The sequence below is a fragment of the Triturus cristatus genome, chromosome 6 (genome assembly GCF_964204655.1).
Source record: "Triturus cristatus chromosome 6, aTriCri1.1, whole genome shotgun sequence".
In the NCBI taxonomy this organism is placed as follows: Eukaryota; Metazoa; Chordata; class Amphibia; order Caudata; family Salamandridae; genus Triturus; species Triturus cristatus.
Genome location: NC_140589.1, coordinates 1257746245 through 1257765891, shown reverse-complemented (window position 1 = coordinate 1257765891; position 19647 = coordinate 1257746245). Strand labels below are relative to the sequence as shown.

The window sequence follows — 19647 nt, the reverse complement described above, 5'->3', positions numbered from 1 at the left end:
ATTCATAAACACACAGCCATGTCTTGAAAACCCACTCCCCGCTACCACAGTATAAATCGAATACATTTTTCTTCCCCTTTCGCTTCCCAACTATTACTTTCCTTAGTCTGCTCACCATTGTCAATCACTGACAACCCCAAAAGTTGTAAATTAAATAATGTAATTTTAGCCTAAAATATTTACCCAGAGGAGACACTCACACAATTTTTGCTGTGAAAATTAGTCTGCAGCTATATTGTGCCTATATGCCTGCAGGCCAACACTCCAACTACAAGATTAAAACTATGGAAGTCAGGTAATGATGATATTTCGCTGACAAGTATTCGAAGAGTAACATTTATGTTTCAAGCAACAAAAAAAGTGATTTTGCCGAGAATTGGTTTGCAGTGTTCTTGTTCGAGGGGTTAGAGAGAAATTCAAGTACATTTATAATAAAAAAAGATTAAAAAAGCAAATGTTCATTTTTAGGTATGGTATAAAGATAGCTTTAGCTGTGTGCCAGACCGTGAGTAATGAAAAAGAAACAATGTATAGAGAAAAGATGGGCATGGGACCTCTTATTCACATTTTACATTGGAGTACAGGACCACTTAATCCAATTATGAAAGCGAGAGTTACATTTTAAATCGGTCCACATGGTAAACATTTGGTGTTCCAAGTGTTAGTTGTCATGACTTATGGAATATTTACTATTTACTGTCTGAGGACACATATGGCGAGTTCGCACACCAAAAAATTAAAATAAAGTGCACTCCGGGCACACTGCCCGGTCACCATAGACACAGAGGAGCCTTCGAAGGTGAGGTATTTTCTCTCACGAAACATCTAGGAAGTAAAAAACGATTCATTCCTGACAATACATAGACCATGGGTAGAATTCATTGTGAGAAATGATGGACTCCGGAATTGGAGGGCTGGCTGCAAGGCACAATACGTCCTTGTTAAATACCTTGTAAGGCGGACTGAGAGGTAGGTGCTCCTTTCTGTGGTGTAAACACCAGGGCTGTTTCTACCATTAGGCAAGACTAGGCGGCAGCCTAGGGTGGCAAAAGGGCTAGGGCGTCAAAAGGGGGATTTTTTTTTTATTTGAATGCAACAGCACCTGTATGTGAGTGCAAGCGCACTTGTTTGTACATGCTGCGCAGCGCACCCTAGCATAGTGGTGTGTGGAGCGGGCCGGCGGTACCAGTGTGTGGGTCCCCAGGGCCGTTAGTCTTGTAGCGCGGGAAAGCGCTACCAATGATGGCCCTGGGCATCATTTTTGGCCAGTCCCCGTGCGGTGCTTTATGCAGCAGCCAGTGACATTGGTGACTACTCGCACGTCGCACCACCCTCTCTTTCGGCGCGCGAAGGACAGACTGTGAGTGTTGGCTGCTCTGGTGCCTAGGAAATAAAATACCCCGTGTCAGGTAATTGGTTTATAATTCACGAATTTCATTTGTTTTTAAGCAGTGCAAACAGGTGGCTAACAGCACGCCACACATAAAATAATATATGGTGCCAAGAGGTTTATTTTTTCCATCAAGTCAATCTGAAATTCGTTTTTTGTTTTTTCACCCCAAAATACAGGTTCCAGTCTTATTATGGTCTGGAAATAGTGAAAAAAAGACAAATAGCCATCATTTATTTTCTAACCTGCAATAAAAACAAGTTCACATTGTGCTCTGCCTCTTGCGCTTTAGCTTTTGAGGTTGTTTGTCAGGATTTATGCGGCAATACATATCAGCGGCGGCTAGATATGAAGCATGTGATGCTTGACCTGCGTGAATAAAATCATATAGCGAGACTCTCCAATCCACCTGGTTCTAGAGTCCGTTTGCCAGCTCTATATGATTTACGACTCAAATGTACCCAGGCAACTATTGTACCGCGCTGTGATGTGCTATGGCTACGTTTGCGCTCTATACTCCCACTTACAAAACATACATCGCTAATTAAATTGTGCCTCGGGCTTAGATAATAGGTCATTATTACTCAACACAAAAGCACTCCTTTTTTACTTGGAAAGATAAAAGGCTGAATAGACTGTGCACATATTTCAATTTGTGACCAGCTAACACTGCAGATCTCCGCAGCAAGCGGTTAACCTACTCAGCTGTTTTGCCATGTGTTCTGTGATTGTTGGTCCTATTTATACTCCGGGCCACTTGAAATTAAGCCGCAGGGGGAATCAAATTATGCGGAGAGTTGGCTAAATTATGCGTCAAAAAAAGGCTAATTATGCGGCATAACTAGGAACATTTTATGATCTAATGCATTAATTCTCCTAGCCTGGATGACAGGGGGAGAGAGTGGTGGTAGTAAAAGGGAGGGGGCGGCATTGTTCAATTCTCGCCTAGGGCGGCAAAACACCTAGAAACGGCCCTGGTAAACACTTTGCCCAATTGCCCCCTTTACTTCAGCAACCACTCTCACCACCAGTCATGTGGGTATTTCAGATATGTTCCACAAATCAGAATGAACACAGTTGACTGACTCCATGGCTGTCGATTCAATAAAATGCCAGGCATAGCAAAAGTGACATCACAAGCCCTTTTACCTCTCTTCACCCAAATGGTGCCACAGGCAGTGACATCAGAAGATCATCAAGATTGTGATATTACATCATGTGACCTTTGGATGCACATGACTTCACAGGAAGTAATACTTTTCTTTTTGGCACAGATGGGAAGGTAAAACCCGGCACCCCATCTCCACAATCCTACTCTACAGAGTGCTCATCCTGACTGTTGATTTCAATACCCAATACTGTCACTGACTTGTTTTAGGCAATCTCCCATTCATACTCATATCCACATCAGACCATGCTGGGACTTGTACCCTGACATAGTTAAACCCATCTAATTGATCAATCTCAATCTGTAAATGAAAAATCTAATACTATCAAAGCTGTGTCTTCATGATGTGCAGTCATAAACCTGCTGGCGAGTAAGTGTATTTGTTGACCAGGCTGACTAATGGGAGGCGGGAACACCCAACTGTAAACATTACTTCACACTACAGTAGTTATGTTTGTGGGTATTTCTGATCTGTCTGTACTGTGTCCACAGCTGGCCAGCAAAGGAAGGCTATTTACAATGAAGGATGGTATGAGATTGTGTGAAAATATAATGCAGGGTATTGATTGCAAGTCTAAAACAAACAATTGAAACAACGGCGTACTGTATAGACCGCACCTCAATCAAAATTCAGAAAATGTATATAGTCCTCTGAACTACTTATCCGGCACCTGCCATTGTTCCGTATCACTGTTTCCCAGATTAATGAGTAGCAAATGGATAGGTGCACCAGCAAAAGATTCGGAATCCAAATAATATCCAATATGTATATTCTGTGCAGGGCTGTGAAAATTAAGGGGACACAAGAAGACATAAAAGAGCAAGATGTGTATCAGTTAAATTAATGAGAGGCAGAATGCCTCAGTGGACCCAAAGACTCGGGTCTTCAGGACTTTCCTGAAATGCGTTTCTGAAAATGTCAGCCTCATGAGGTTCCATGCACGGGTTCCTAGGACTGCCAGCGTTTTACCTCCTTTTAATTTAAGCCCGTAGGTAGGGGACTTAAGTAAATTGGCTGAGGAGGATCTAAGGGTCCCGAGTTTCTGAAGGCTCAAAAGTGATCATCAATACCTGAATGTGCAGCCAGTGTATGATCTACGAGGCAGTTTTAGCACTCGTAAAACTCTGCTGCATATTGCATCATCTGTAGTTTATATAATACTTGTTTATTGGTTCCTGAAAGTAGGCTGTTGCAGTAGTCTAATCTGGATAGTATAAGAGCTACATCCGCTGTCTTCCTCGCCGAGACGGGAATGTAGTCAAAGAGCTTTCTAAGAGTTTTAATGAGGTTAAAGCACATCCCTGCAACTGCGAGAGCTTGTGGCTGAAATGAAAGGGACATATCAGATTTTACTCCCAGATTCCACTGGGTTAGGGGGGGTAGGAGCGTCATCTGGCCACCACTGGATCGGCTTGAAGGGATTGTCCTTCCCTATTAGCAAAATCTCCGTTTTAGCAGAGTTGCAATTAAGATGATTGTCTTTCATCCAACTAATAACCTCTGTAAGGCATAGCTTAAAGTTAACCTCTGCTTTATTATCGTCTTTGTCTAAGGACAGGATCAGTTGTGTGTCATCCGTGTAGGATGTAGTAGCGATATTAAAGGTGGAAATGAATGAGATAAGTGGGGAATTGTAGATACTGAACAAGAGAGGGCTAAGAGATGAGCCCTGTGGGATGCCTGAAGTGATGGAACGTTCAGTTGAAAGAAATAGTCCTACGTCTACCGCTTGTCTACGGTTAGTGAAAAAGTCTTTTATTCAGGCCAACACGGTGCCAGATATGCAACAATCTTTTATCCGAGTTAGGAGAATATCATGTGAAATGGGATCTAATGCGGGTGCCAAGTACAATAGGAGCAGTACTGCATTTTTCCCTTTGTCCAGGGTACATTTCAGAGTTTCCACTTTTGCCAATAGAGCTGATTCAGTTGAATTCTTTGGGCGAAATCCTGATTGGCAGGGATGCAGTATCTTAGCATTTTCAAGAAAGTTCTTTAGCTGTCTATAGACCAGTCTTTCTGTGATTTTGACCAGAATAGGAAGAAAAGAGATGGGGTGGAGGTTAGAAAGGGTGGACTGCTTTTCTGAAGGGGTCTGACAATTGCTAATTTCCATTCTGCTAGTACTGTTGCTGTGGCCAGGGAAGAGTTAACTATGTTGTTAATTACTGGGTTGATGAACTCAATAATCTTATGGATTATCATGGGGGCATGCCTCGCAGGGAGTGCCAGTTTTACATGTTGTAATGGCTTGACATGACTTGTCAAGTGTGATTTTATACAAGACATGGAGGGATGGGCAATATAGATATGATTGGACTTAGAATCTGGGCCCTGTATGGGAGTTGTTGGAAAATCCTTTTAGATGGAGAGAATTGTTTGCTCAAATAAGATAGAGATCTGCGCACAACCTCTGTGATGGGGGAATTTCCTTGACTAACGTTTTAGGATGGGTGAAGGACTTTACTATTGTGAAGATAGTTTTCTGATCCTGTTGTGCCTCTAGGATCTTTTTTGTGCAGTACTCTTTTTTGCAAGCTTGATATGAAGGTGGTATTTTTTCCTACTAATTTTGAAGAGGTTGAGTTCTTCTAGGGAGTAAGCTCTTCTCCGCCTTCGTTCCTGTTGTTTGCATTGAAGGTGGAGCTCTGTTAGTATGGGCGTGAACCAGGGTGCTGAGGTTTTGAGGTTTCTTTTTTTTGTTTTGTTTTAAGGGAGCTAGCTCATTGCTGATCGAGGCAATCTATGTGTGGAAGAGTTTGGTGTCTTTTGAGGTGTCTCCCGACAGCGTGGGGTTGGATGTGCTTGCCCGGTGTGGCAATTCAATGTTATAAACCATTCTAGCCCAATTGCTACTTGGTGGCGGATCAGAAGATTGGTTGGGGGAAGGATTTGGGGTAGGGTTCTTAATGCTGAAAGGGATTAACATGTGATCTGACCAGATTTGGGGACCTGGTGAGTTGCCAGTGAGTTGGGTAAAATTAGAACAGACTCCGTCAAGGGTGTGACCTGCCTGATGAGTGGGTTCTAGGATCAACTGATAAATTCCAAGGGTTTCTAGGACTTCTAAAAAGTTGTCTACTCCTGGTTCATTCCTGCACTCTAAATGGAGTTTAAAGTCCCCTAACAGTACCGGAGCGTGAGGTGACCTAATGTTTCTCCTAGGCTTTCCAGAAAATCCAAGCTTTTTACTGGTGGGTGGTAAATCAGGGCACCCGTAAAGGAAGTAGAGCCATTTAGTTTAAAATAAAAGCCCAAACTTTCTGACCCTTTCAGGTTGGGAAGCTCAAAGTTTGTACATTGGAGGATATCCCGGAAGATAATGGCTATTCCTCTTCCTCTTGTTTCATTTCTGTCTTGTCTACAGATAGTATAGCTGTGGGGGAGTGCTCATGCGATGTCGGGATTGCACCATTCCTTAAGCCATGTTTCAGTGATAAAAAAGAAGTCGAGGTGTAACTCTACAATAATTTCTTTGATGTCTAATTTGTGTTTGCACAGAGAGCGCGTACTGATGAGCCCCCGCCCCCTTTAACTATTTATTCAGTGAAGTGCCATTCAGTGTTTTGGGTCTAGTTTCTGCGAAATTGAATTCCCTTTTACATTTGTGACATGTTAGTGGGCCTCTAATTTTGCAAGGTGCCAAACTGCATTCACATTTCACTCCTGTGCTAAATTTGTTTAAAAATTCAACTGTCCATCCCGGCTCTGGGGGAGATCGAGTAGCATGGCTGGCGCTGGCCGGGTTCCAGACACGGATCGGGGCAGATGGGCTTGCCTTAGGCGCGCCTTCGGCGCGCCAGCGGCTCATCCGCTTTGGCAGGCTGCTTAAGTACAGGAGCATGCCAACCAGTAGAACGCTAGAGCTCCAAGATGGCGGCTAGTAAAGGGGCCTTTCTCCTCCTGGAAGGGGAAGGGAAGTGCGGTGCAGAGTGCCAAGAAGTCCCAATGGAAAAGCCCAAAGAGAGAGTCCACTACACGAGGAGCCCGTCTTAACAGTGCAAATTCAAACAGATTCAAGGTAAATAATCATATTCATTGCCTATGAATTTCGTTGTACAGTAACCATCTTTAAAACATTCATATTTGAGGTATCACACATATTTTCTACCAACCTACTTCACAATACAGGTCAACAAACAGTGATGTTAGCTTTGAATCAAGCACTTTTATCAATCAAACAAAACAACCAGGTACAGGAGATATGACACGACCATCGAGATACCGAAACTCAAGAAAGCAAGGAGATATTACCTGACAGAAATCTGACGTCCATGGACCAGCCATCGGAATATTTAGCATTATAAACCATGCAGTGACCTTGAAGAAAGCCATTGTAGGAACAGAATATCACAGCCGAGATAACTATGTGGAGGGGTGAAGGTCGTCCTCTTGTGATCAATGAATATATAAATGTCCTACAAAGGAAGAAACAAAAAAAAATGTAGAACATCTTTGAAGCCACACCATTTTGTTCAATCCTCTAGCAGCTCTTTATATCGACAAATGTTTGGAATTAAATTCGCAAGGAAGGCTGCACAGTGCACTGCATAGCCACCAGAATTATCTCTAGGTGTGTGATGAGTAGGAGGTTTAGGGGATGTTTAGTTACGATGTTTAGGGGAGCTCCAGGTGTGCCTGACCGAGGTCACTAGCTCAACCATGAGTGTTTTTTTCGGGTTTTGTTCTGCTTTACCAACCATCTATCTTGCCCTGGTAGTAATATCTCTACGGGCACATGCCGTGTATCCACCGAAATCCGCCTACTACTTTATTACAAGACGTTATTGTTATGGAATTTGTATTATTTTAAAACGACTTCGGAGGAAGTCTTTTTTTTTATATTGTGATGCATTTGGGCAAGTGAAGCCTGGACGTGCAATAAGGCACGTTTATGGTTATGGGATGTACGGCTCTTTAATGGTGGACCCAGGTCGTTGTGTAAAATATTAAAATGCCTGTTTCTTTGATTTACTGTCTTGGCTGCACGTTTGCAGCATCAAGCGAGGGGGTACATGTTGGGAGAGGATGTACCCTTACGGCTAGAGCTGCCGACCGTGGAGCTGGATAACCGGACTCGAGCCTATGCCCCGTCGTCTTGTAATATTTTTAAATGATCTGGGTGTCCATTTTGAGACATTTGAATTACTTAACATGCCTTGGCTGCGTGGTTGCAGCAGTAAACAAGGATGCACTCATGTTAATCATTCGTCAGCGGAAAGTAATTCCCTTTAGTACGGCAAGTATGCCTTGGTGAAGTCTTTTTAGGTCTCGCCTACGCAGCGCACATGCGCTGAATAAGGAAAAGACCTTTAGCCATCGATTCAGTTTGGCTGCCAAAAACGTGCATGCATTGCCTTCAATGGCAACGCGTGCACGTTTGGCGATTCCCTTGCGGGAGCGAGCTTTGACATATGGTTCCTGCTTGCTCCCGCAAGGGAATCCGGCGCAGGCCCCCTCCTCTCTCCCCTCCCTCTGCTGCCAGCGCGAGGTGCGCACGCGTGCCTTTTTTTGGATCCATTTCACAGGGAAGCAACTAAATGAAAGCAGGAAAGAAAGGTTGTGAACCGTTTCTTCAAGTCCGGTTTTCAGCAAGTGAGGAGCAAGACAGAAAGAGAGGGAATAATAGGAAGAGAGGGGGGGGGGGGGGGGCAACTGCCAGCGCAGAAAAGAAGAGGACATTGTCCGTGTCTTTGCTGGGCAGTAAGGAAGAGACAGCGCCCTTTTCCTTCCCTGCCCGTCCTGAATGTCCACGAAAGCAAGCCAAGCCTTATCTGAAGGCCTTTGCTATTTCTGGCATCCTGAGTCACAGTTTTGAAAAGGAAAAGTAGTGGTCTCGCCTACGTGTCATTCTCCGCTAACTTCCCGTCGATATTTTCGCCATCTTTCTTTGCCTCCTCTCTCCTGCCTTTAACTTTCACGGTCTGTCCCTCCCTGCGCCTCAGTCCTTACTTACTTCATCCCTACGTGGTCTATACTCCAGGTCTCTATGCTTCTTCTCATCTTCGCACTCTCCCTTCCTTATTCCCCACCATCCCCATCCCGTTTGAAGTTAGCTTCTCCGTTCAACCTCCACTGCTTTTTCCGTTTTCTGTCTCCTGCCTGGATCTCTTTCCCTCTATCTTTCCGTATGTTTTTTCCTCCACCACAGGTGGAACGCGAGACATCTACATATTTTACTGGCTCTACCACTACGTGTTTCTCCCATGTCCCTACAAACAGTTGACCTCCAAATCCCCCACGTTTCAGTCAATAGCACTTAAAGTATAGCTGTCAAGTCACTTGTCGCAGCTTCCGTCAAACCTGGCTTTTTAGCTTCCACCGCCCAGCATTCTGGGACAAGTAGTTTCCATTCTGCTACTCTAATATGGTCTTAAAACCCCATGATACGAAGTGCTGTTGATTGAAAACCGCTGCAAAAACAACAGTTGATGGACAGAATGCAGAACAATGTCATACATTCACCCCAGTATAGAGATATGGGACTAAATCCATCGTTTTTTTGCTCACCATGCCATTCTAGTTTGAACCCAGCCATATGCAAATCAGTCTTGACCCTGTGCCTCATGGGAACAGTCCAGCCCGAACTGCCAAGCCAGGTCCTCCGTGGACTGGAACCAAGCAGAGAAGTCGTTCGGAGTAACTGATATTACAGCGTTAAATTAAACTCCGATGTACTTAAGAGTGAGGGGAGGTTGGTTGCTTGTTTTCTGTCACACAAATGTGTCCTTTACCACCCGGCATACAACATGCCCAGGAGAATACATACTCGGGAGTTGATTTACAACGGTTCTATGAAGGAATGAGCGTCCTTGTTATGCATGCTTTACGGTCACTAAAGGTTCAGTTATTGTGGACCGAGGAGAGATTTTATAAAATGACATTCTCTACCCGGTTTTATTTTTACACATCAAGATATAATCCCCTAAATGTCAAACTATTGTATCGCCCAAGCTATTACTGCCACCTAACCCAAACACATCAACTACATCTACTTGAGTCTTCCGTCCCTAGCCCTACCCACATTTTACGTTTCAATTCTTTTCTTGTAACCTCCCAGTTCCTTTTCTTTAATTGCCGGATACTTCGACTGACCTTCAGTCTTTTTCCTCATCTGGACCTGCAGCCCTTTTCTAAGCCTGCACACTTACTGGACAAACGAAGCAGTCTTTTGCTCGCCTGTAATAACTAGCCCTCCAGCAACCTATATCTGTCCACTGGACCAAGGCTGCTGTGTCATAAAAATAAAAAATAAACTACTTCTGGTGCTGTAGGTTGCCACCAGCCATGAGTGAGAAATATGAATAACATAGCATCTCAGTTATCCAGCCTTAGTAACCCAAACCCTCCCCCTCAAACAAATAAGACAGGAGTGTGGTCCGACCATCTCTAGAAGTGACTAGGAAATCGCACTTTTCCTTTCAGCTAGCACTCCCTTTACTCACCAGCCAAGCATTTGGACTAGTAGTGATGTGAACCACTGCTCCAATCTATTCCTCAAAGTTCCCAAGGAAAGGACGGCTGTCCCCCTCCACACAAGAGACCCTTAAGGCATAAAGCGAAGGAGCCTGAGACCCGCTTTGCTTTGCTACATCTCACAAAATCAATTTCACAGTATCACTTTACATACGTGTTGGACCTGTCAGCCCTAGGGTGGTCTCCCCTTCTATTTTTGATCGTGCCTCATTTTTTCCACCCTCATTAGGTCTCGCCTAGACAGCGCTTGCGCTGTCTCTCCGAGACATGCAGTATACACTTTAGTGTGGAAGCTTCGTGGAAGCTCCGCCCACTCTCTATGCTGCCTTCCAATTGGTGTAAGACTTGTTAGTCCCTCCTCATGACGATTATGTCGTCATTTGTATCCTTCCAAGGCTACTGGCCCCTTTACTCACCGCACTTTCTTCTGGTGCAGGGCCTAACCAAAACCACGCGCACGCGATGACGTGGTCTCTTCTTGGCCGGCTTTACTGAATGCAGCATCACGTGATCCGCGTTCACCAGCACCCGCAGCAGCTGAAACGGCCCGATGACGTGGTCTCTTCCTGGCTGGCTTTACCGAAGGCATCATCACGTGATCCGTGTTCACCAGCACCTGCAGCAGCTAAAACGGCTCGCACGCGATGACGTGCTCTCTTCCTGGTTTACAATCGGGAATGTTGGCATGTATGCTTTTGTGCCGTTTTTCGGCTCGGAAGTAACTGGGCGGAAAAGCTTTCAGGAATAGAAGCTCGACCCACCAGCGCCTAAGAAACGCTGTATTTTTTTCAACACTTGTATTTTTCTTTCCTACAATACGTTAATAAAGCGACTCGAGGACAAGTCCCCTTATTCTCTCGCCCTTTACAACTAGGCTGACATGAACGTTTTAGACACTATACTGCGCATGCCAGCTTTGTCCTCCATGTCAGCCATGTTTGGATCAGGCCAGCCTTCACTGCAATGTCAGTGTTGCAAAGAAGCCGAGACATGAGCAGCGGAGACGTTTGTGCCTGACCATTGCCTGACCATTGCTTAGGATAGGGCCTCCCACTTACAGTAACAGGGTCACAGAAGTTATGTGTTTACCTGCACAGACAGGCAGGATATTCAGCTAAAGGAAAGGTTCTGTGCTTCTGACTAGCCAACGAAAACCAAAAGGGGCGGGACTTCCGGGGCCGAGAATTCCAAGGCTGGGTGTTGTGGCTGAATCTGGGTTGAGTGTATAGTGTGAGTCTGAGGTTTACGTTCTCGAGGCTGTATTTTAAAAGGCGCAACCATGCCCGGAGTAGATAAGCTGCCCATCGAAGAAACGCTTGAAGACAGCCCACAGTTGAGGAGCGCCCCCGGGTTTATTTATTTATTTAATGGAGTTTTATATAGCGCGGACTTCACCTAAAGGTGTCAGAGCGCTGTATAATAGAACCAGTTACAAAGAGGGTATTGCAATTCTCCGCATTTGTCGACTTGGAGGCAATAGACTGCAGCACTCTCAGCTAGCCAATACAGGTATGCGCGCAATGCCTTACATTGCACGCATACGAGTTAAAGAGCTTCAGTCGGGGCTTCCGTTGTGCCCAGAAGTGTTTGCTCTGTCCTATTCTATATAAGAACCGAAAAACAAGCCAATGCTGCGTGTGAATTTGCCTAAAATTTCCAGTAGCCTGAATGAAACAGGGGCACTGACAACCAATTGTTCTGTTGGATTTAATCCTGGAAATATTTTTAGTTCACATTAGGAAACATTTTCAATTAACAATACATATTCATTACAAAAACATGAAAACACTTAACTCAACAATATAAACATTTGAAAAAATTAGACACCATTGTATTCATTAATACACTCTCCCATGAGGACAGCATTCATACTACTCATACATCCACACTCACCAACGTACAACATGAGACAATGATATTCAATAAATAAATCTTTACACAAAGGCCATCAAAACACGACTGTGCATAATAATGAGGCTTAATGCTATTTTTTCGCAAGATTGGCCGCAGAAGAAACAAGGTCTACGTGTTTCGAATCCCTTTGTTGACTGGGATTCTCATCAGGACCAACACTTGACTTAATCTAAGGAACGGGGAACTCTACCCAAGCCGGGTGTGTTGAACGGTGTCGAGTTGACTGAAGGCACTTCTTTCTGGAATTGGAATAATCACAAGGTGTCGCGAGTGTTTACAGGTACTCAGGGCTATCTCCAAAGAAGAGAGGGAGGGAGGATTTAATCTGCTGCCCGGTCGTCTGCTCTCCAGAGCAGGAACTAGCGCGGCGTGGACTCAGCCGGCCGTTTTGGAAAATGTACCGCAAATGACGTATCTGAAGAACCGGCACTGTCCGTGTATCTTTTCTCAGTTGTAAGTCACCCATTAGGTCCTATTCTAAGCAAACAGTCCTTCCCAGAGAAGCCGCGCTGTTCTGCTTGAAGTGCTGCTGTTCCTCAGAGGTATATCTGCTCTCCTAGTAAAGCCAAAGCAGTCCTGTTGAGAGCGGTGTGTCCATGGTCCTCTCTAACGTGCTGCAGTCCTGCTCATAAATGTGTGTAATGTGCGTTTCGAAGCACTACAATCGTGCTTTGAAATGTATGTACTATCCTGTTCAAAGTACTGCTGTCATGCCCAGAGAGGTCTTTACTGCCCCAAGTGCACAGTCTTGCTCAGAGGTGTGGTTGCACTTCTATTTAAAGTGCTGCAGTTTCTAAAATGGAATGTGTGGTGTCCTAGCACACGCATAGCATTCCAACATCCCCACTGGGACAGTAAGCCTGTACAAATACTGCAATACAATACAGTTGCAGTCCAGCCGAGAGGTGTTCCGTGGCCCTGTTTAAAGTGCTCTAGTGCCGCCTTCTGAGGTGTACTCCTGTCCAAATCAAGGGTGTAGTCCTGTTTGGACGTGTGCGCACCACCCGGTTCAAAGTAATGCAGTCCTCCTAAAACACATTTAAAGCCCGATTTCACTGCCTCTCCATGTAGAACCGTGCCGGACTTCTGATTGAGGGAGCCCCAGACGGATGTCGGTCATGTGCCCTTGCTGTGAGCGATATTAATAAACGCTCAGGCGGTATTGGGATAAGTGGATAAGGGACATCCCATGCGGTAAGATATGTCGCACAAATCTAATAGACTTGAATAAAAATGTAAACGGGCTGCAGCAATATTAACAGCGCGGGGAAATGACCCCCCCTTCTTCCAACCCTAGAGCTATAAAGGGTCCTTCATTCACTCATTGGGTGACCCTGCCCTAGCTGCCACCTCTCGAATACCACGCAGTCAGCATTACTCGCTTGGGAAACACGTCCCCAAGTACTGGAGCTGCATGCAATCAGTTCAAACTCTGCCCTTCTTTCCCACTCGCCTACATTTCAGTTGTCTTAGGATACAAGGGTGTGCATTGTTGGAAAAATTGAAAAACGTGATGAGGCAGGGGAACCAGAAAAGGGAATTGTGAGATGTGCAGACAGTATGAATATGGGTGCCACAAGCCGGCTGAAACAGTGAATAAATACCCTTTGCTTTAGAGCCAAGTTGTGCGGAGTCTGCTGCATAACGTGTTTGTAAACAACTCTGTGCTGCCCAGGAATGGGCCCAGCTCGGCTGTACTTAAGCATCCCAAAACATGCAGAGCCCGATTAAACACTCCCCCATCTTTTCTGGTAGCGGCGTGAAGGTTTGCACTGCCACTCCCTCCTGGGCCCTTTAAATGCACATATTTTTATTGTTTCTAATATTTTGGGTTAGAACATTTGTATTTAATTTTTGTTTTTATTGTGCAAATATTCATTAGCATATGCTGTAAAATGACCCTCTTTCCCCCTACAATAGCCATTGCTGCAGATGTCTGCAGATATGTCAGGGGCGAGTAGTTCATCCAGTCAGGCCTTTTATGCTGATATACTTTGGGGTTAATGCACCTGCTGCTGGAATCCTAGTGCACCTGCGCATCACATGATTGAATACCGATGAAGCCAGCATGGCCTTTAATTTTCTCCAGGCCAATAAGTAAAAACAAGCCCATATTATTGTTCCTTCACTGGTGGTATGAAATCATTTAAATAAAATCTGACCTGCTCGTTTTCCCAGGCCCCTGCAGCCTCCCAAACAGGTTAATTTAGCCGAATGTTTGTTCAATTGTTGACTGAACAACCCTTCACCACATGCCTTTGTTCAATTACGTGACACAGTTACACTACACTGGCACCAGTATCATCATGATGGCCAGAGTGACAGCGAGCTGATAGTCAAAGAGCTAGCCAGTGCAGCTTCCCTAAGGACTCAGCAGTGCAGCTCCTAGGACACACAGGCAGAAGCCCCTTTCTGCTGACAGTCCAAAGGCTGCAATCAATAGCCATATCGGAGCAATCAGAGGCCAGTCCTGAAAGGCCAGCATGCCCGGCCTCTCTCCCTCAATCATCAAAGCAACACCGGTGGCCCCTGGTCCCATCTCAACCTGGCCCAGGTGAGCTGAACACTTAGGATGTGAGTGGGGTCAAGATGGACAGGGAAGGGGCAGGTTGGTTCTGTTGGATATGAATGGAGTTAGTTCTAAGGCTAGGTGGTGCTTGAAAGCACTGGATGGGTTATGTGTGTTTATATTGGGAATGAGGTTTTAGTGTACTGGGTAGAGAAAGGCTGATTTTGCTCACAAGAAAGTGTCACTCATAGTCCTTGAAATGTCACTCATAATTACATTGAAATGTTGCATATGTCACACATATCAATCTGAAACCTTGGCAGCTATGTTAAAGGAATACACTCTTGGAATGGTCCGGATAGGGAGTAACAGTACACCTGCATTAAAGGTACTGGTATACTGGGGAATGTTGGTTCTGGCCCACTGAACACATTACAGCCCTGCTGACAATTATGTTTACTATCCAATTAAAAGTACAGAGAGGTCTGAGACTAACAGAAGACCACGCAGTGCTTCAGTACTGCAGCCCTTCAAAGAGACGCCTGTCCGGCACCAGTGTACAGCAGTCCTTGGGGGCTTGGCCCAGCACGCACTTGCCTTATTTTCCTTTATAGACATTAGCCTCTGCTGTGGGCCCAGTCTATGCTCACATAGATCTGGAGGCCGTGACAGAATCTGACCCTGCAATTTACAACAGCAGCGCTGCAAGTGCGCCCCAGGCCCATCGCAAGTGGAGTCGGCAGTGAAGGTATTTTGAAATACAGTGCATGCACTCCACAGCAATGCCAATCGGTCTCGCCATTGGGATCTTACATGTATTTAACTGTGCAGCAAATAAGCAGAGGGGGAGCTAGACACTCAGCATTTTAGCTGATGTCTGCAGAGGGCTTCTGCTGCCTCAAAAAGCGCCTTCCTTATTCATACGCAGTTACCCTGACTTCTAGTGCGAAAGTGATTCAGCACCCATGCTAATGTGCTGCATAGCTAAATACATATAATATCCTAATGGCGAGACCGATTGGCATTGCCAATGCTTGTTTTTATGTTGGACTAGGTCTCCGGGCGCCTTTTCATTGCCAATCAGTGTTAAGGTGCAGGTGCTCCCTTCTCCTAAGATGGCTGCCACAGACCCCAGCTACTGCAGAGTGGTCTTTCATAGTAGCACCCTAGCTGCCAGGAGCTGGCTGGAACCCCACAACAATGTTGCGACACCAGCCCGCCTTTTTGTCCCATAGGTAGAATGGGGAAGCTCCTGGAATGTGCTGGAACCTTCTAGAAGAGAGGTGGGATTTTACTTTTGCCGCCTTGGCTAGAGGTCACCTGACCTAGGGCTACTTAAGTGAGGGAGGGAACTTTTTGTAGTTAGTTGGCCAGTGGGGTAAAGCAGAGCTGGAAGAATCCACGCAGGAGTGTAGGCGGTAGGGCCTAGCCAGGGACTTATGCCTCTGAGAGTGACAGGATCTAGGTGCTGCCTCTTAAGTGAGTGAGGGACCCTGTGAAACCCACTGATCTTGCCCAGCAGTAGGAGGACCCAGAGCACCTCTGCCCAGCCTGACTAGGAAGGACCTAGTCGCCAACTCACTCCCTACCCCCCTTTGTAACAGAACCTCTTAAGGGCGCCAGATACATCTGCGCCAACAAGACTTCATCTAACATCTGAGAACAGAAACTGAATGCTGAGACTGCGTGTCCAGACTAAACTCTGAACTTATATGCCAAGCGCTGAGACTGCGTGTCCAGACTGAACTCTAAACTTATATGCCAAGCGCTGAGACTGCGTGTCCAGACTGACCCCTGAAACCAGATGCCAAGCCGATTGGAGAACCACCGGAGATCGACCAGGTATTAGCGCTGTGACCCCCGCGCTCCCTGACCTGGCCTGGGACCCCCGGCAGCGTGCTCCGCGGAGCGCGGAGCTCCCCTCCTTAATTTGAGCCCCCCCTGTGACGTGGAAGCCAGCGCGCTCACCGCTGCGGCCCGGAGGCCGGAAGAAGTGCCCTGCAGAGTCACGAGGCCCGTGGAGAAGCCCGGGGCCCCGTCGCAGCTGTGAGAGAAGGTGCGCGAGGCCGTGGACGAGATCCCCCCATCGCCGCTGCAGCGGACGCCTTCCGACGTCGAGAGCAAGGTAAGCCTGGAGGCTGGGATTGATCCCCCTACTGGTTGGGAGCCACACCACACCCTGAGCCCGAGTTCCCTCTCCGTGGGAGTCCCCCTTGTTAGCGCGACAGAGAGACCCCGCCGAGGGATCCTTTCCTTGTGCCCCCCTTGAACGGTACTGAAGCGTGGTGCCCTACGAACTGCACCGGAGCCCGAGAGACTCACTCCTCAAGTCCCGTGCGCTCCCCGCTAAATGCTCCGTTCTGAAGTACTGAACGCTAAGTGATTACGAGCAGTGCTCTGCCTGTCATGTTACGTTTTGAAGTATTGAATGCTATTGATTACGAGTAGCGCCCTGCTCTTCATGCCCCGTTTTGAAATATCGAATGTCATTGGTTACGAGTGGCGCTTTGTTTTACATGCTCCACTTTAAAGTATTAAGTGTCATTGATTACGAGGAGCGCTTTGTTTTACCTGCTCCGCTTTAAAGTATTAAGTGTCATTGATTACGAGGAGCGCTTTGTTCTGCATGCTCCGGTTTGAAGTGTCCATTGTCATCAATTACGAGTAGTGCTCTGTGCTAGATGCCCCCTTCAGAGGTAGTCACCGTTTAGCGCGCCTAGCACTGTAATCACCCCTAGGGTGCTACAGGTAGCTGAACATACTCATAAATAACGTGCTGGTGAAAGTAAAGAGTGCATATCCACCTCCTTAAATTGCATGTACATCTCCTGCAGTGCCAGTATATTCCATGAATTGCATTTTATAGATTATGACCTGCATTCACATCTCCTGTCTGGTATGTGCATCTTGAGGGATTGTATTACAACGCATGCATTGCACTGATATCTTATGAACTGCATCTATCTAGCTCTACTTGGATGAACTTGAATTATTTGCATAATTTATACTGTGTGGCGTCACTTATTGTGTGTGTTCCCCGTTCATGAGAGGGGCGTGTTGTATGGTTGCTTTACACACAGACCTTCGGGTGCCCAGCCGCTCGTGTCACGTTACCGCCCCATAGGGCCTGGAGACCCCAGGTCCTACAATACGAATATAAAGTCCTTAAAGATCAGGCTGATGAATCATTTTATCATCTCATTGCACCTCTAAACACACTACTCCCACTGTGCTTTAAAGCTCTCTTCCCTACTTCTCCATAATGCCAGCGTGTCATACTTCTCTGGCATTCTCGCTCCTTGTCGGTCTACCAGCTACTTCACTGATGATCTACCATTCTTTTACCACAGCCTGACCAAACACTTGACCAGTACTACCTACTGGTCTATTGGTCACTTTCTCTTAGATCTACACGACCTCCATTAAACCTACTCATTCACTGGGCCAGAGATGCAACTGATCCACCATTTTTTTCTTCAGCTGAACTTGACAATCTTTTGGCAATCCTGCTTGCTCATTGAACATTGCTACCTATGAAAGTACCAGTTGTTTCCTAACGTCTGCCTACCATTCCTCCAGCAAACCTGACCCCACAGTATGCCATGGCTGCCATATCTTAATAACCTCTTCGGCTGCCCTTAAGAACAAGCATTGGCATAGCCAATAGGTCTCGCCTTTGGGACCTTATAAGTGTTTAGTTATCCAGCACAATATCCTTGGTGCAACAACATCAACTGTTGCATGGCTAAACACTTATAAGGTCCCAAAGGCGAGACATATTGACTATGCCAATGCTTGTTTTTCTGACTTTTGGTAACCAGGTACTGTGAATTAACAATGCGGTTCCCTGATAGGCCAGCTAACGGTTTTGTCACAACATACTTTCTGAAGTGGGGTGGGGAGTGAACAACATGCTGTGGCTGAGTGAGAGTTCAGTTAACAAGGTCGTAACAAATGCCCCCGCGGTGGGGGTGGAGGGGGGGTGGGGGGTCGAGCTGCAGGGGCTTTCTCAGCACAGTACTCAGGCCTGAGAGTTCCGGATTAAATCCGGAGCAGGGTCCCCCTAAACTTTCGTTACGCCACTGATTTAACAGTGATTTGCGCTCTGTTACACTCTTGTTGTGGGTGAAGTTTTCGTATTCATTTATAATGTATTTATTGCTGTTTTCAGATGCATGGGCATGGAGTAACGCTTGAAGGTTTATGCTTGCCTCTCTTTTATCTTGTCTGGTGATTCATGAGAGCAATGGCTTCTGGCTATGTCTCACACTCAATTTGAATGCATAATTCATGAATATCAGGAGCTTAGAGAGCATGTGACTTGAGGTTATTCCAGGCTGCCGTTTAGGTCTCGCCTACGCAGCGCACATGCGTAGCATAGGAGAGACCTCTTGGAATCGATTTGCTTTTTAGGCCAAAAACGTGCACGCATTGCATTGCTTTCAATGCAGCGCGTGCACGTTTGGTGGTTCCCTTGCGGGAGCGAGCTTTGGCGACGTCTGTTTGTCATTAACTTTCAAACATATGGTGCCCCCAGCTCGCTCCCGCAAGGGAAACGCTTTCACTTTTGCCGCCACTTGTTCTATTCTTATTTCCGTTCAGGGTAACTCAGCTCAGACATGGAAGACGCATTCACAACGGTCAAGCCAATGCTGCCCTCTGCTGGCTAAAAGTGGTGTGACAGCAGCATCCTTACGCGTGCTTAGGACATGGGGAAACTTATTAGGTGGGAAAGCAATTTGCGCGTGGGCCTGTTGTTTATTTTGGTGCCATTGCCCGGCCTACTTTTAATGCCAATCCGACCATGGTGCCTCTGGAAGGGGCTCTGGGCAACTGCTGACTTTGTATTTCTGACAGACTTCACTCTGAATTTCCAAGCTCCTTGCTCCTGAAGTCCAATCAACTTTCAGCGCCTCGCCAACCACAGTAGACACGTATTCAAAGTAAACTATTCCGCTGCCCATAAACCGCCTGCCTCCACAGGGACCCCAGACAGGCAGGCATCAGGTTGACAGTGCCTGGCCCACATCATCAAACCTGCTCAGCGCCACTAAGAAACCTTGCTGGCTCAATAAAAAGGACTTCCTCGTACATTGTTCCCGGCACGTCCCTCGGTTCTAGTTTAAGCTCTAACAGCCATGGGGTTGGCACTCATAACTGCTCGCTTTCAAAAGACCCATTTGCGGCTC

General features: G+C 46.2%; 1 protein-coding gene across 1 annotated transcript in view; it reads right to left on the bottom strand.

The window, feature by feature from the left end:
* The window catches only part of SRD5A2 (steroid 5 alpha-reductase 2), a 487602-nt gene that overhangs the window by 171675 nt on the left and 296280 nt on the right, over window positions 1–19647 (bottom strand). The window contains exon 2 of the mRNA XM_085612206.1: window positions 6814–6977. Coding sequence (XP_085468332.1) covers window positions 6814–6977 — 164 coding nt within the window. The remainder of the gene's footprint in view (window positions 1–6813; window positions 6978–19647) is intronic.